At 32.6% G+C, this 17660-nt stretch overlaps 2 protein-coding genes and 1 pseudogene across 2 annotated transcripts; all 3 read right to left on the bottom strand.

The window, feature by feature from the left end:
• Positions 1-224: 224 nt before the first annotated feature.
• Positions 225-3762, bottom strand: APX6 (ascorbate peroxidase 6). The gene is made up of 9 exons (XM_078961457.1): positions 3534-3762; positions 3023-3137; positions 2832-2947; positions 2683-2753; positions 2453-2604; positions 2277-2360; positions 2075-2196; positions 851-917; positions 225-449 (listed from the first exon to the last, which is right to left on the bottom strand). Exons 1-9 carry the CDS (start codon positions 3694-3696, stop codon positions 341-343), a joined length of 999 nt encoding a protein of 332 aa, XP_078817583.1. The 5' UTR covers positions 3697-3762; the 3' UTR covers positions 225-340.
• A 1169-nt stretch (positions 3763-4931) lies between these two features.
• LOC145001298 (G-type lectin S-receptor-like serine/threonine-protein kinase SD2-5 pseudogene) lies at positions 4932-7693 on the bottom strand (annotated as a pseudogene).
• An 8091-nt stretch (positions 7694-15784) lies between these two features.
• Positions 15785-16737, bottom strand: LOC145002360 (glutathione S-transferase T2-like). Its single transcript, XM_078961647.1, has 2 exons — positions 16732-16737; positions 15785-16621 (listed from the first exon to the last, which is right to left on the bottom strand). The coding sequence occupies exons 1-2, from the start codon at positions 16735-16737 to the stop codon at positions 15785-15787; spliced, it is 843 nt and encodes a 280-aa protein (XP_078817773.1).
• Between the last annotated feature and the right edge of the window lie 923 nt (positions 16738-17660).

The following is a 17660-nucleotide window of genomic DNA, read 5'->3' as shown; positions in this document are numbered from 1 at the left end:
ATATATCGGATTGAGACAAATTTATATATATAATTATTTAGATAAAAATGAGAAAATCTCAATGACATATTAGATTTTTACCGAGCATTACGTAATAAAAGTTATAGAAATCAAAATAACTAGCTTGAATTAATTTTAAAAGTAAAAAATTTAAACAAAAATAAAATTATTGTTCACACGTTGTAAATTGTTGTCACAAAAGTAAGATTTTGCAAATTTTAAGATATAAGATGAAAATTGTTGTAATTTCCAATTTTCCATGGACATGTGTATGATAATTTATAAAAACAATGTAAATTTTGGGATCTATTTATTGCTTAAAGCAAGTTGAAAGTGGGAACTATGAGTTTGGTCTCCTCCATTTTGCACCAGAATTGACAAGTTTTATATAAGCGTTCTTGAAATCTTTAAAGAACAAATCTTGATCATCAGCATATTTTGAGATCCATCTGTGAAGAATAAATACAAATTTTTACAACTAAAACATAAATTAAATTTTATAATTATTAGAGTAAATTACTGAAATCGTCCCTGTGGTTTGGTCAAAATTGCACGTTTGGTCCCTAACTTTTTTTTGCACTTGGATCGTCCCTGTGGTTTGATTTTGTTGCGTTTTTCGTCCCTACAGTTTGATTTTGTTGCATTTTTCGTCCCTTACATACATAAAGTTAGGGACCAAACATGCAACTTTTACCAAACCATAGGAACGAAAAACGCAACAAAAGCAAACCACAAGGACGATCTGAGTGCAAAAAAAAAGTTAGGGATCAAACGTGCAATTTTGATCAAACCATAGGGACGATTTCAGTAATTCACTCTAATTATTATTACTTTCGTAGAGTGTACGTACCTTAAGCATTCATCATCCTCAATGAGACCACGATCTGAAGGAAGACCGACCATACTTGTCATCCCTCCTGAAAACAAAAAATAGTAAATTACATTTTTGGTCCTCGAATAAAGATTATTTTTGGAGTAAATTACATGAATGGTCCCTATGGTTTGAGTAATTTGCGCGTTTGGTCCCTAACTTATTTTTTTAACTCGGAAGGTCCCTACTGATTGTTTTTATTACGTGTCTGGTCCCTATTGTTTGTTTTTGTTACGCGCTTGGTCCCTGTCATACCTAAAAAGACTATTATTTAAATAGGAAAAAATAATGCAGTACGTAAGGTAAGGTGAGAAGGGTGAGATTAGGGGTGTGTTTATTTAAATAAATTAAAAAATAAAGGGAAAAATAGATTTTTTAAGTAAGACAGGGACCAAGCGCGTAACAAAAACAAACAGTAGGGACCTTCCGAGTTAAAAAAATAAGTTAGGGACCAAACATGCAAATTACCCTAAACCATAGGGACCATTCGTGTAATTTACTCTTATTTTTGTAATTTTGGCCCAAGAAGATTTCTATTGCAATTTTGGTCCGCATTTGAGGTTTTTGTAGTTTTTTTTATAATTTTGGTCCAAAAAACTTCTCTTCCATTTTTGGTCCTTATTTGAGATTTTTGTAACATTTTTGGTCCCTGTTCCAAGAAAATAACTCTTCTTTTAGGACTAAAATTGCAAAATCAATTATACACAAGGACAAAAAATAATCATATAATTGGAACAAGGACCAAAAACATTACAAGAACCTCAAACAATGACTAAAATTACAAGAGAAAACTTTTTAAAACCAAAATTACAAAAATCAGATATAATTAGAAACCAAAAAATGTAAGATTAAATTACATTTTTGGTCCATGAGAAATTGAGAATGGTTGTTTGTTGGCAAATTTTATCCCAAAAAAGTTCTCTTGCAATTTTAGTTCTTATTTGAGGTTATTATAACATTTTTGGTCCCTGTTCCAAGTCATATGACTATTTTTGGTCCTGAGTATATCTGATTTTACAATTTTGGTCCCAAAATTAGTCATTTTCTTGAAATAAGGGGCCAAAAACATTACAAAAACCTCAATCAATGACCAAAACTGCAAGAGAACCCAAAATTACAAAAATCAACAATTTACCCAGGGACCAAAAATGTAATTTACTCGATAAAATTGATCACTTGTATAACACTTCATAAAAAATAAACCTGGAGATAACCATGGTTTCTCCAACAATACTTTGTAGTATGAATTATCAAAAATAATCGGATTCCCAAATCCCTTGCTTCCAAGAGTATGTGCACCAGATAATGCTACAAGTTCTTGTGTCCTACAAAAATTTAAAAATTTAATAAAAAAAACATATAAAGATTATACAAAATAAAGTGAAAATTTGTCATGTTGACTTACGAAAAACCTTTTCGTTTGAAACTTTGTTTAAGTCCAAAAGCATCCAACGTTTCTTCCGGAAGCTTTCCCTCGGGATCAGGTACCCTAAAAAGCATTCAAATTTTATTAAAATAATAATAATAATAATTGTTTAAAGTTTTAAATTAGTTTATTATTTTAGGGTTAATGTCACTTACATTGAGTCTAATCGGCCTAATCGAACAGGAATCTTTGGACCTCCACATAAAGAAACAGCTTCAGCACCGGCTACAGCAATCACATCAGACACTGACACTGACATTGACACTGGTTGTGTCTCTTCCACCATCTTTTTTGCTTCCAGAATAATCTAAGAAAATAAAATTTGAAAAAAAAAAAATTATAAATGTGTTTGTAATAAAGAAAGTTGTGAGAAAATGAAATTAACCTTTAAAGATTTTTTAAGACCTTTGTTTTCAGGTCTATCAAGTTCATATAATATAGAGCCATTCATACCACCTGAAATATATATATTAGTCACGATTAATTAATTAAATCATTATTTAAAAAATATAATTTTATTAATTATAATAATACCTGAATTTTCATTCGTTTCATATGTTCCTGCATCGTGAAAAACTAAACGAAGAACACCAGCAGCCTTTCCCTTTGTCAATACTTTTCTTATTTCTTCCTGTAATAAGAGTAGATCACTGATAAAAAACATCAATTTCTTTTTTGTTTTTTTCAATGTTTAAATCAAGAATCAAATATTTTTATCGACTTACTCTGCAGCATTAGCGTTAGCAGAAGAATGTTGCATTGATTGATGAAGAGGCAAAAGAAATGCGATCATAGAAATCGACATTCTCCTGCCATATGAAGTGCGAGCGTGATTCTCATCTGTATTTCATACAAAATTTTGGAATTTAGAAAGAAAAAGTAAACCCAAGAACTTGATATTTCTGTTCATCTATAGTGTTTTTAGGGTTTTAGGGTTTATCTAATTGCTATACGACATCCAACAGTTGTAACCACAAACTTTGATGTAACGGATTAAAACCACAATTTCTTATAAATTTGGGAGGAAAACAACAAAAAATTGGCATGAAATTCATCAAATTTCGGACTATAAGAGCTTCTTTAAACGATTTGAACACAAAGGACTAACAGGATAGATATAATGTCATCATACAATGCAAAAGTTCTATACTTTATTCAAACAGATCGGATGTAGAATCAGTTCATTAGATGAATTAAGCTGTAGCTAAAATTTCCAAAAAGAGGGATTTGATATACTTGAATCGGAAACGGCGGTCGAAGGAGCTGATGTTGAGCAAATTGTGGGCCTAATAGCGGTGCAGGTGATTTTCCGGCGAATTTGAGTGGGAAATTCGAATCTGAAGGTAATGTATGGAGAGCGGAGATGCCGGAACGACAGGTCGAAGCCGGTCATGGACATCTTTAATGGACGGTTGAGAAGTCGTTTGCGGTTTACTCCTCACCCTGTTTACATATATCTCGGATACATCATATAAGATCGTATATAGTACACTTTTAGACATATTTTCTCAAATTTTTACAATAAAAAAGCATTTAACTACAAATATATTCATAAAATTTACAGGAATGATCTTTGTGGCTTATGGTAGGTTGCACGTTTTATCTCTAATATTTTTTAATTTTAGGTGTCTCTAAATTTTCAATATGTTACACGTTTGGTTTTGTCTCTAGCTTGACATTCTCTTATTTAGACATTTAAACTTAGAACAACTTGTGTGTCACGTAAGGGTATTTTTGTCATTTTCAATTACACTCTTGAACTTAGAAACGTCTTCCAAAATTAAAAGCTACTTTTTTGTTTCCCGGAAAAAGATGTCAAAAAAATATTTTTATGTTTTTTGCCTACTGAAAAACAAACATTTTTTTTCTTCGATGTATTTTCATCGGACATAAAAAAGATAAAAATTAAATATTTCCACAAAAACAAAACACTACCTAAGTCTTTTAATTTGGAAGCTTCTCTGACTAATTTCTCTCTTCAAGATGAGTCCCGATATCAAGTTGTAGCTAGTACTTCACGGATTTGCTTCGACCGATCCAGTTCGGGTTGGTTTAGTCCCAACTTCTGATTAGACTGACCCATTAGCACACGTATATCTTTAGTCGGTTGTCACACTTGAATTAAAAGAAATGAAGAATTCCTTGAAAACCCACGACAGGTTTGCTCTATCGAACTTCTATTTGGCCCTTTTTTTTTTGTTTATAACTCGTTTTACATAAATATCATTTTGTAATTAATTTCATTTTATTTTTATTCAAAAAATTAACAAAATACACTAAAATACATAAAATAATTTTGTCTACAAATAGAGACCAATATTGATATATTTTAAGAATTTTTGTATATTGTCTGTATAAAAAAATAGTAAAAAATTGAGTTATAAAAAAAATAAAAAAAAGGTAGTTTTTATAAATAATAACTTAATTATAAATAATAGTATAAATGTTTGGTTTGGGTTGGGTTGTTAATAGGCGTAAAAAATTAGATTTAGTTAAGTTATGTATATGGAAAAAAAAAAAATTTTAAGGATAATTGGATTTGTTTTGGTTGTGAATGTAATATATCCCAAAATCAACTTAAACATCCAATTTATATAAAACAAACGGGTAAAAACGTAATTGAACTACCTTCAACACAAATCACTACAACATCTATAAAATAATTCAAAATTTACAGCCATATTATTATATAAAATTATAAAATTATAAATTCATATACACATTCATCTACCTAGGCCCAGAAACCCGAAGATCCGATAAATATGCATCACTATTCCCATCTGAAGGCCCAGATGAAGTACCAAATTCACTAAACGGTTTAGACAAACTCGAAAAGAACCCGGTCTGACCAACAACCGGCGGCGCCGGAACCGGACTCAGCCCTTCAAGCATCCGCACCACCTTCGTCATCGACGGCCTTAAATTCATATCATCCTGTATACACCACAACGCCACCCGTATCGCCACCACCACCCGCTCATCCTTCTCATCCACTTTCATCTTCTCATCCAACAGGATCTCAACTTTACCTTCTTCCATCATCCTCGAAGCGTACGCCGGAAAATGCGACGTCTCCGGCGAGATATAGTTTTTCCGGCCACTGATAATCTCAAGCAACACCATTCCGTAGCTGTAGACATCGCTCTTTTCTGAAATCGCGTAGTTCGTGATCCATTCGGGAGCAAGGTAACCTCGAGTTCCCCTCAATGTCGTAAACACATGGCTTTGTTCTCGTGTCATAAGCTTCGCTAAACCGAAATCTGAAACTTTTGATTGGAAATTCTCGTCTAATAAGACGTTTTCTGGTTTTATATCGCAATGAATGATCTTCACGTCGCAATCTTCGTGGAGATACGCTAATCCTTTCGCTGTTCCGATTGCGATACTGTATCTCGTTTCAAAATCGAGGAAAAACTCGCCGAAAATCCATCGATCTAATGATCCGTTTGCCATATACTCGTAAACGAGAAGTCGATGTTTTGATTCTGCACAGAATCCTTTGAGTTTTACCAAATGGTGGTGATGGATGCTTCCGATTATGCTCACTTCTGCCCGGAACTCCTTCTTCCCCTGCCCGAGCCCTTCTAGCCGCTTGACCGCGAGTTGAGTTCCATCTTTTAGCGCACCCTGGTAGACTGAACCGAATCCGCCATGACCTAGCTTTGTAGTGAAATTACTCGTTGCTTCTTGAAGATCTTTGTAGGTGAAACGAACAGGCATTCCAGATATGTTCTCTAAGAAATTATCTTCTTCAGAGATTTCATCGGGATCTTCAATCGGAGTATTCATCTTCCTGTTGTATCGAATTCCGACGATTACTAGTCCGATAATAACCAATGTTGCTGCTAGGACTACAGCAACCACTACTATCACCATTTGTGTCGACTGTTTCTTACTATTTTGACCCTGAGAAGAGTCAGATTGAGTATCTGAAACCTTAACGTATGATTCGATATTCGCGCCATTTTTAGCGTCTTCAAAGCTTCCAATTTGATCAAACAGGTAACAGTTTCCATTGTTGTTATCGAAGAACAAAGCCACGCAAGTGCAGTTGTTCAAACACGACGATTTACAGCCATCTAAATCGGTTTTGGAATCCGGCGAAACGAACCCTAGCGCAAAATAGCTCAGATTCTCCCCTGCGTTGACAAGAGAAGATGAAATTCTCGACTTGTTACATGAAGATTCGATTTCGGGTTTGCAGTTAACTTGAGCGAGTCCAGAAGGACATTGACAAGTGTTCCCATCATGACAAACGAGATATGGCGGACAAGCTAATGGTCTGCTGCATGAATCACCTGGAATTTTAGGGTTAGCAGTGATTTGTGATTGGAGATTATGGAATTTAACGAATCCATCATCTTCTAAAACTGCAATCCACGTGTCATTAGCATCAGAATCATCTGCAAAAACAAATTGCGAAAGAAAGATTCCATTTTCATCATATATCCTCCATGAATTAGCTTCAATGGTGGCAGAATTTGCATCTCCACCGCTTTTGTTGATGATTCTCCTTTTATCTTTCCCCATCGACCAATACGGTTGCGAGTTCTTAAACTCCGCTGACAAAATCAGATCTTTATTCTCGATTTGCAAAGAAAAACTCAAATTGTTATTCAAATTGCTTACGAGCTTCATCCCTTTCACAAAATCTTGATTCGACATAAGTGTGTTTGTCGGATGGCTGAAGCTTTCCCAAACAACACCACCGTCGTTCTTAACCAACACCAAGTTCCCGGAATCACGCAGTTCCATGGCGGAAACACCATTTTTGGCGGTGTTTGTTGACCAGACGACTCTCCCGTTGTTCTGTAAATAAGCATTTCCGTCATCGTCGAACAGAAACTTATCGGAATTGCCGACTGGGGAGCCTCGATTTGCAGACCAGATGATCGTTGAACTGGTCATATGAATGATGACTAAAGTGAATGAAGTGACGTCACTATTGGGATTGAAACCGAATCCGAAAATCGATGAATTTGATATCATGAATAATCCGTTGTTGTCTATGTATTTCATTTGAGTCGCTTCGAACCCTGGGTTCACTTTGCCATTTTGTCGAACACTTGATATGCATGTTTGAGGTGAAAACGAAAAGAAGGAAAAGATAACTAAGAAACAAAATAATCCCCAACTCCTCATGATTGAATTTAGCTGATTTTGATCTATTTGACTATTTCTTCATCAAGAAAGAATGGAGAATCACACAGAAACAGAGAATGGAGAATTAGATATGAAACGTCATCAATGGAAGCTCTCTTCACTACTGAAAAAAAAAACTTCACAAGAAGACAAGATTTGAAACCGGAGATTGAGAAAAATGATGGATGAATTTGTGGGTGCCGAGGTCAAAGAAATATGAACATCTCAGGTGGGTGTCAAGTGTCAACTTTCAAATTTCAACCCATTTAAAATAATATGCTTTTTCAAATATAGAGAAATAACATAAAACATGCTTTTTTAAGCCTCATGCAAAAAAAAAAAAGAATCATTGTTTTATTATTTTAATGCACCAAATTTAGTAGTTTTGGAATCGTTTATATAATTTACGTAAAATGATTTTGGAAAAGCACTACTAGCTTGTTACTTTAAATGATTTGATTTTATGTAATCATCGATTTAATAAAACAGAAATAGGAAAACCGTTTTCCATTTTAAAAACACAATGATCACATATTCAGTTTTTTTATTGAAATCCAAAACATGGTTCTGTAAAGTTCTGAAAAATTGAATATCCTCTTACCTTTTTATCCTATTAATCCTTATATCCATTTAAATGATGATATATGTCATATTATTATCCTAAAATATCATTAAATGAAGATTAAATGTTACACATGTTACAATTTCATTGGTTGTTTAAATATATATAACATTGAAATCATATTCTTAAACTTGTTGATCAAATTTCATATATTATTATTAAAAAATAAAGTCGGAGAGAATAAGTCAAATTTTGTCTAACCAACTAGTACTTCAACATCTCAACTTCAACATGAAGCGACTTCACATCTCTTTGCTGCGTTAAGACAAGAGAGCCGAAATTTTCAAACTTATTTTATTTGAATCTTTATTTTTAAATGAATTATATTTACAAACTAGTTGTAAGCCCTATGATTTATTGAAATATATATATATATATATATATATATATATATATATATATATATATATATATATATATATATATATATATATATATATATATATATAAAAGCCAAACACAAATATCGAAGAAAAAATATATTTAATTTGTATGTTGAAATATACTCAAACATTATAACCTAGTCTTGATCACCAATGTGATATCTACAGCTTTGAAGTATTAGTTAGAAAAATCATAAATAATAATAATAATAATAATAATAATAGCAACAACAACATATATTCTATAAGTAATTTATTAAAATCACTACAAGAGTATAAAACTAATATCAACAAAGGCAAAATCAATGAAGAGTTCTTAAGAAAACCAAATATGGATAATTCTGTTGGAACTTTAAGTACCAGAAGTAGGAGCCTTCAAGATTCTTTCAAAATTTTATTTTGGAAACGTACTTGGCAGATCATTAAATTATGGCAACTTTAATTAGTTTTAGGTTTGATTATTAACACTAATAAGTACAAGTACTACGTAATTTAAACAACTATATAAATTGAATACGTGCGCTTTCACTATTTCACAATTATGTTATATCTTTTATATCCAATTTAAAACTCTAAAAACGCAGTAAAGCACTTTTTTGAAATATCAATTCACATCCTCCTAAACGAAAGATTTTTTTGCCACATGTCATCTTCTTCTTCTTTTGGATACATGTCATTTTTTAGACTTTTTGAACTTTCTATTTTCCACTTATCATTTTATTGTAATTTTCATTTTATTAAATTAAAATTTCACATTTAATATATAAGGTAACATATATGTAAGGTATTTATTAGAAATGATTTATATATGTAATGTATACAATGTATTAAAGTCTCATTAGTTTAATAATTTAAATTTTTTCTTATTTTTCTTATAAATTCAAACTTCTCAAATTGTTAAAAGTTCATATTTTTTTTAAAATAAACTCATGTAATATATGGGTCTCACATCTAGTGTATATCTAAAGACTAAACTGCACAAATGGTCCCTATGGTTAGCTCAAAATTGCCACCTTGGTCCAAAAAGATTTGGACTAGCGCCAGAGGTCCAAACTTTTCATTTTGTTGCGAGTTTGGTCCAATTTGCTTTAAACTTTTTTCAAATGACATATTTGCCCATATTAATGTCTTTTTCTATTTTTCTGTATTTCAATAATTAAAAAAAAAAGGAGAAAAAAGAAAATTTGTGATTTTACCCCCCCCCCCCCCTCCTATCGCTCTGTACATTAAACACACTCAAATACTCATGATATAAACGCTACCACCGCCGGAAAAATATAAAGACCACCGTCGAAAAATATAAAAACCATTGTTGCCACAGGTCAACACCACCACCTTCTGAAGTCGAATCCAAATCTAACGAGCTAGGGGTTTGTTTTCACTTGAAAAACTTTTCAAATCCAAGATATTCCCAGGTTTGTTTTCAAATCTGAGGTTTTCACCCGAAAAATGATGGGGTATAAGATCGATAATGCTAGTTTCGGGTTTCTAGACGGTGGTGGTGGCTTTAAACGATGGGGTACAAGAGCGACCACACTAGGATTGTCAGAGAATGAGAGGCGGTGACATATAGATCTGTACACTAGCTTCGTCAAGGAATTAACAGTGGTTTGGTTGTTGCAGACCCGACATTGGATATTCATATCTTCATCTTTATCGTTGACGGTGGTTTGGATGTTCTGGTGGTTAGTGGTGGAGGATACGATGGGGATTTAAGACTATAACCTTAATTGGAGTCGGATCTGCAATGGTGGTCTCTCCCCCTCTAGTTGTTAATCGAGTGTTCGAGTGCTAGATCGTTTCCTTTGCTGACGGCGGTGCTAGAGCGACTCCACCCCCTTCTTCTCTGTCGGTTCTTCTTCTCCGGTAGCAGTGGCGAGCTTAAGGCGGCGACGAATTTCAAATTCAAGAAGGGTTTTCCAGATCAGAGGGTTTTGACTGGAAAACTTTGTTGTCGGGTGTGTTCTTGGATCTTGAGGGTTGTAGTCTGCAGGTTTTTAGGGATTGGAAGGGGTTTTGGAGGTGGTATCCGGCAAGAACGGTGGTTTTGGTGAAGGTTCTGGTAGGGTGACGATGTTCACAGCTTCATCTGTTTAATGAAAGTTTAATTTGGGAATTGAGATGGTTTATTTTGAGAGTGGGTGTAAATCTAAACATTTGATTCCGTAATGGGTGTATTTTTTTGTGTTTTTTTGTTTTTTTTATTTAAATCTAAAAGTTAGAAAAATAAATAAGAAAAAATAGAAAAATAAATTAATATGGGTAAATATATCATTTGAAAAAAGTTTAAAGTAAATTGGACTAAACTCGCAATAAAATGAAAAGTTTGAACCTCTGATGCTAATGCAAATCTTTTTTGGACTAAAGTTGCAATTTTGGGCTAACCATAGTAATTGCTACACGTAACATAAATTATGAAAATGAATACAAAAGAAATCACATTCAAGATCAAAATAAACATTAAATATTTTAATAGTATTAAATTTTCTTACTCTTGTGCCACTAAACAACAGATTTTTTTAATGATTTGTAACTAAAGTTGATATTATAGATCTAAATGAAAGGGAAAACATGAATATAATACTCGTATTTTTTTCTTATATCATTTATTAATTATAATAAACATATTTTCTACATTTCATTTATACTTTTCAGTTAGCTTATGAGTTAGTTATTATTAGACCATCCGTTATAGTCACCACATACCATATATGTGGTGGGTGGTACATCAGTACCGCATTCTCTTACCACTAACATGAGATATTTACCACTAATACACCACTCCATCTTATTTTTTTTAATTAAATTTAATTCAAAAATACATTAAAAAACATATAATTTTTTTAAATACTAATTATAAAAATAAGTTATTTGATAATAATAATAATAAGAATAATATTCTATATAATTAGGAAATATAAATCCAATGTTTATTTTGTCATTTTAGAAACTATTTATGTTAAATGATTTCTGGTTAGAGGTATTTTCTATAAATTGACTATATCTCAGGGTAAAAGTTGCCCAGACTTACAAACTTTGTCTTCTTCCGCAACAAAAATACTCAGCTCGAGCCCTCATCTTCTTTGTTTTAGTTCTTCAAATGAGCAATCCAACCTCATTGGTTGTTTTGATTCGTGATACCCACCACTGAAGACCACGAGCACAGAGAACCACGATGGTTCGGGCTAGTGTGGACGGACCACGGTCGTGGCCGGCTAGACCACGAGACCCACCGTGGTTTGTATACCAGTAGGTCTTATGTTATTTTTTATCAGTCAGTTTATCAATTATGGTATCAACTAGTTCTTCAGCTAGTCTATAGAAAATAGCCTTGGTATTTTAAGTTTTTGAAAATCCTCATCATCATTTAATTTTGTATATAGTTTTGCTATATTTTCGTAAAGTATATTAAACTATTTAAAAGTTCAATAAAACATATTTTAATGAAAAAATAATTTATATGTTAAGAAATTTATATTAAAAAGACAAAACTTCAAAAATGGTCCCTATGGTTTTCGAAAATATCAAGTTTAGTTCCTAAGTTCAAAAAACCTCACAGATGGTCCTTGTGGTTTCAAAACTTTTAATATTTAGTCCCTCCGTCTAACTCTGTCAGCTTTCTACCGTTAAGTGAGGGACATTTTCGTCATTTCAATACTCAGGGAACATTTATGAGGATTTTTATTTTTTATTTTTTTGAAAAAAAGAAAAAAATGAAATATAAAGGGGATCCCACCATCTCTCTCTCTCTCTCTCTCTCTCTCTCCCAAAAATCAAAAACCCACCATTCCAATTCATGTCTGAGTTCATGTTCGTGATTTCTAGCAAACCCACTATTCCAAAAATCAAAAACCGAAACCCAATTTCAAAAAGATATAAATTTCTAGAAATAATAACAAAAAAAAATAGAAATCAAATGTGTGTTATTCAGGATACAATTTTTATGTTTGTTTTGCAACACAGGAATCAAATATCCAATTGTTCATCTCTGAGTTTATGTTCTTCATTTTTAAGAAATCCATCATGACAAAAATCAAAAATCAAAACCAAAATTCAAAAAACCATTTCATAAATCGATTAAGAAACCAATCAAACAACCCTAGATTTCAAGAACTTGGACATGTGTGTAATATCGTTACATATCATGCTCAAGAAAACCAGATGAAGATGAACAAACATGAACAAACAGGTTAGGATGAACACACACGTATCATCGAATATGGAAACATTATAAATGCCGATCTACTATACTCTTCTTTATCTTGTTCTCTGGAACATCACAACCAAACATCACCATCATTGACATCACCAACACATGTGATCGCCATAATCAGGTGAGAGAACAAGGGTCGGTATTCATCTGCTCACTCCATCCAATCTATTGATATCAACATACCATATTAATGGGTCAAGATTCAAGCTTTTTAGCCCAAGGTGAGAGAACGATGGAAGCGAGCGTGCCCGTTACGCCTCTAAAACCGACGACTTCCGCCGATGAGACGACGCCACAATCGGAAACATATCGATCTGTTGATCCTCCGTCTCCGCCGCCACGTCACCTTCGAGTTCAGATCGGTTTGACGATCGTTGAGATGATTTCTTATGCATCTGACTGCTTCCTAAAACAATTTCTGTAGGTAAAATCGGTTGGTCGTTGCTCGGACTTCCCATCAACATCGCTAATGCTCGTTCTAACGCAGTTGTCACTTTATCCATCGACGGGCGTTCTTTCCCTCTCATTTGCACACATTTTCACGCGACATTCGCGATTCTTTTCAGTGCTTCTGGATCCGACGGCGACGTCAGGGCGGGGTCGAGAATCGTGTGGATCTCGCCGGATTTTATCAAGGGCACTGCCATTCGACGATGTTTCCTTCTTCGAATTGCATATCGATTGCTTTCCGGCCACTGAGGATTCAAGCTTCTTAGACGCCGTCGACTCCGGCGGCGGAGGCTCTATCGGGAACTTTTCTTCAAATTACGAAGAAATTAAAGGCGTGTGCGGATCAGAAGATGAAGGTATGCGGCGGAAGCGAGTGTGCCCGTTGCGCTTCAAGGCTGAGACAGCTTGTTTGAAACTAGGAGAGGCAGCGTAATCGTGATTTAGCAGCTGGAAGATGCGATTGAGGCGTTTAATGGTCTGAATTCCAACTAAATCCACCGCTATTGTTGTAGAAAAAATGCTTTAGAGAGAGAGAGAGAGAGAGAGAGAGAGAGAGGGGAAGAGAGAGATGGTGGGACCCTATTATTAAATAATTATATTTTTTTTTCTTTTTTTTTAAATAAGGCAAATCTTCAAAAATAGTCACTGGATAGTGAAATAACAAAAATACCCCTTACTTAACAGCCAAAAGCTAACAAAGTTAGCGAAAATGACAATTTGTTAAAAGTTTTGAAACCACAGGGACCACCTGTGAAGTTTTTTGAACTTAGGGATTAAACTTGATATTTTTAAAAACCACAGGGATCATTTTTAAAGTTTTGTCTATTAAAAATTTCTAACAATCGTGCATTTTAGCATGTTTGCAAAAACTAACTATATGTTATAATTTTTATTTGTGAATAACTATTCGGAGAAAATAACTCATAGCTTTTAAATGTGTAAATATGATAAAAACAAATAGTAAAATCTCCCAATAACTACTTCAAGTAGGTTTTCAATTATGTTTTTCTGTTTAAAATAAAATATAAAATATCAAAAGTAAAAAGTCAACAAAAACTTGATGTCAAAAACAATTTGTATCTGATTTAACTATTTCATTAAACTATATATTACTGGTTGTTAGACTTGCGTACTACACAAAATTATTCAAAAAGAAATAAATATAAGTGTATAAACATTTAGAAATTTCAATTCATAAGGAAAGTGAAAAATATTGAACTATTAAAATTGAAGTGTTTTTTTTAAATTTAAACAAATAATTAAAATACATAAACAATAGAAATAATTTGGTTTTATTTATGAAAAAATTAAAAGCGAAGTTGTATTAATGAAATTGATATTTTGTTATTACTATATTTATTACATTTCAATACCGTGTAGAATTTAGTAAAATAGCATATATATATATATATATATATATATATATATATATATATATATATATATATATATATATATATATATATATATATATATAAAAGAAATTAATTCATGAGAAAAAAATATTTATTAGAAGTTTAGTTGAAATCTTATGAAACCGAATCAAACCACAAAAATCTTGTAACCACACCTACCATTTTTGCTTGGATTTAGTCCATGATTGAAGCTTTTTGATAAAATATAAAATTACAATATTTAAAGACATGTTGTGAGATTTGGTTCATTATCAAACATATAAAATATAAAACAAATAATAGATAACATGATTTGAAAATTCATAAACCAAAACATACTTGGTTCAATTGTGTGATCTGCTAATATAAACATGGTGTCTTGAATCGCTACAAAAACTTACATCGAACATTTATATATAACTAATTATATTTAATGATGTTGAAGAATAGCCTAAAAATATAAAGATACTTTAATTGAAAGAATCTAATTGATGTGTAGTTATATAGCATGCTTGACCAAAAGTCAAGGAGATGTATATGTGCCCTCTTGTACAAGGAATAAATTTGGAGTCTTCTCGTCCAATACTTTGTGACTTATATATTCTCATGTCACCAATAAAACAAGAATAATGCATTTAGGGTTAAATTATTTTTTTACAAATTTGGAAATACGATAATGGATTATTAGATATTGAAAATACCTTTAAATATGGTTTCGTGTATCAAGCTAATGTGGTTCCATTCGACTTCTCAAAAAAAAAAAAAAAAAAAAAAAAAAAAAAAAAAAAATCTTGACTTACAAGTAAAGCTGGAGAGAGTGGTGGTGCCACCGAAACCGTACTCCCTCCCTCGTCACGTAAGCGTCACGTCACTTTTTACCACTTAAGTGTGGTTTCTTGCCACACCAAGGGTGTGGTGCCACAGTTTTAGTTTTTTTTTTTTTTTTTTTTTTCCTTTTTTTTTGTTTGTTTTTTTTTTTTTTTCCTTTTTTTTTGTTTGTTTTTTTTTTTTGTTAACTATTTTAATTTAATAATTTTTTTTTTTAATAAAAAAAACATAATTTTAAAGGCATAATATTTCATTAATTAAAAATACAAATACCATACATTACTTAATTTAAAAAAAAAAAACCTAAAAATTTAGAAAAACAAAGTACAAACAAAAAACCAACAACTTAAAAAACAACACACAAGAAACCATTAAAAACTTGAAAAAAAAAAACCTAGAAATTAGCCACGATTCATGTAACGGTTTTTCACTTCCTCCTTCATCGCCAAAACCACTTAAAGCTCGGCCCCGGTCATATTCGACGTGTCCATTGCTAGTATTCGCATGTCGCTCTCCCTTTGTTTCCGAAGCTCTCTTTCAGAAGCAATTTTCAAAATCTTGTCCATTCTCTCTTTTATATCCTTCATGTCGGTTCCCATTTCTTTCAAATCATCTGTATCCGACGCGTTGCCTTTGCCTTTGCTTTTAGATTTATCTCTTCCCAATGGTCGGGAAGGTGGTGAAACTGGAACAGGTTCATCTTCGTTCAAATCAAACTGAACACGAGCATCTGATGTAGTGTGGTCGGACTCAGATGTTCTGCTGCGTTTTGACCCACTGTCGATATGTTGGTCAGATATTTTGCTACTCAGCCATTTCCTATTATCTTTCAAAAAATTCCAAACTTCAAGAAATTTGAAAGCCTTCAGATTTTCTTTTTGATACACTTTCAACGCTTTCTTCAAAATGACTTCATCGCTTTCTCCACTTTTCCATTGACATTTCATGTTGTTCCACAAGTCATTAAACAACATGACTTCCTTGTCCATCTTCCCCCATTTGGAGTACACTTGATGTTTTGAATGGTATTCTCCACGGTTCATTCCTTTATGGAACCTGTGTAAAACGCGAATCCAAAAGCGGTCATGCTTTTGGTCTTTTCCAACCATCGCATCTTCTGAAATATCGATCCAAGATTGTGCCAACACTAACGCTTCCAAAGGTTCCCAACATCTAGCCTCCGCCTTCTCTTTTCTTTTAGTTGCTGCTCGAGTCGGCTGAGTTTCTGTAACGAATTCCGGTTCAGAACCAGAAACAACCGTTTGTGGTTGTGTTTGTGTTTGTTGAACAAACTCGGGTTGGGACAAAAAATCAAATGGATTAAAATCTGGGTCGGGTTGTGATAGTGGTGGTGTTTGTGGATGTGGTTACCCTGGTCGTTGTGGAAAAGAAGGAAACATACCGCCATAGTGGTAATACGGAGGTGAGAAAATCGGTTGATCAAATTAAGGTATTGGGGTGTTGGTATTTCTGACTGATATTTTCTCTTTGCTAGGTCTTTTGGAAGAAGATATTTTTTCAAAGAAAATTGGATGAAATGATTGTATTTATATGTGTTTAAAGGTTGTGTAAATGTAAAAGTGATAACATATGTATATATAGATGGAGTAAAAAGTTAAAAAAAAAAATACACGAATCTTTGAACGGTCAAAAGAAAAAGGAATAGTCAATCAGCAAACACGGTCTTCAAAGGCCGCAGTGTGGTCTAGACCGCCACAAACCGCACCCTGGGGGCGGTGTTCCTGTCCCACGTGGCGCAACCGCGATTCCAAACCGCATACCACACTGAGAAGCCTAAAGGCTCACTATACACTCAATAAAGTATGAAATTGCCCATATCATATTTGGGTTCTTATACGTCAAAATGGAAAGGTTTATTAAGTATAATATATATATATATATATATATATATATATATATATATATATATATATATATATATATATATATATATATATATATATATATATGCTCATGGGTACTCATGAGTATCCCTCAAAAAAAGTTAAGAAAAATACAAATCAAAAAATCGAGCACAATACTATATTAGAGAAAACAAATTGGGAAATTTTTTTTAGATCTTTAGAATTGAATCCTGAATCATATTAATGATCCATGATTCACTTTTTAATAATCAATGATTCAATTTTAATGATCCAAAATTTTTTTTCCCAAAAATTGTTTCTCTCCAATATAGTACTATGTTCCATTTTATGATTTGTATTTTTTTTCAACAGGAACCTATATATATATATATATATATATATATATATATATATATATATATATATATATATATATATATATATAAAACCCTCCAGACTATATAGT

The sequence above is a fragment of the Lactuca saligna genome, chromosome 6 (assembly GCF_052625555.1).
Source record: "Lactuca saligna cultivar CGN05327 chromosome 6, ASM5262555v1, whole genome shotgun sequence".
NCBI classification, from domain to species: domain Eukaryota; kingdom Viridiplantae; phylum Streptophyta; class Magnoliopsida; order Asterales; family Asteraceae; genus Lactuca; species Lactuca saligna.
This window is presented reverse-complemented; position numbering and strand designations above follow the sequence as displayed.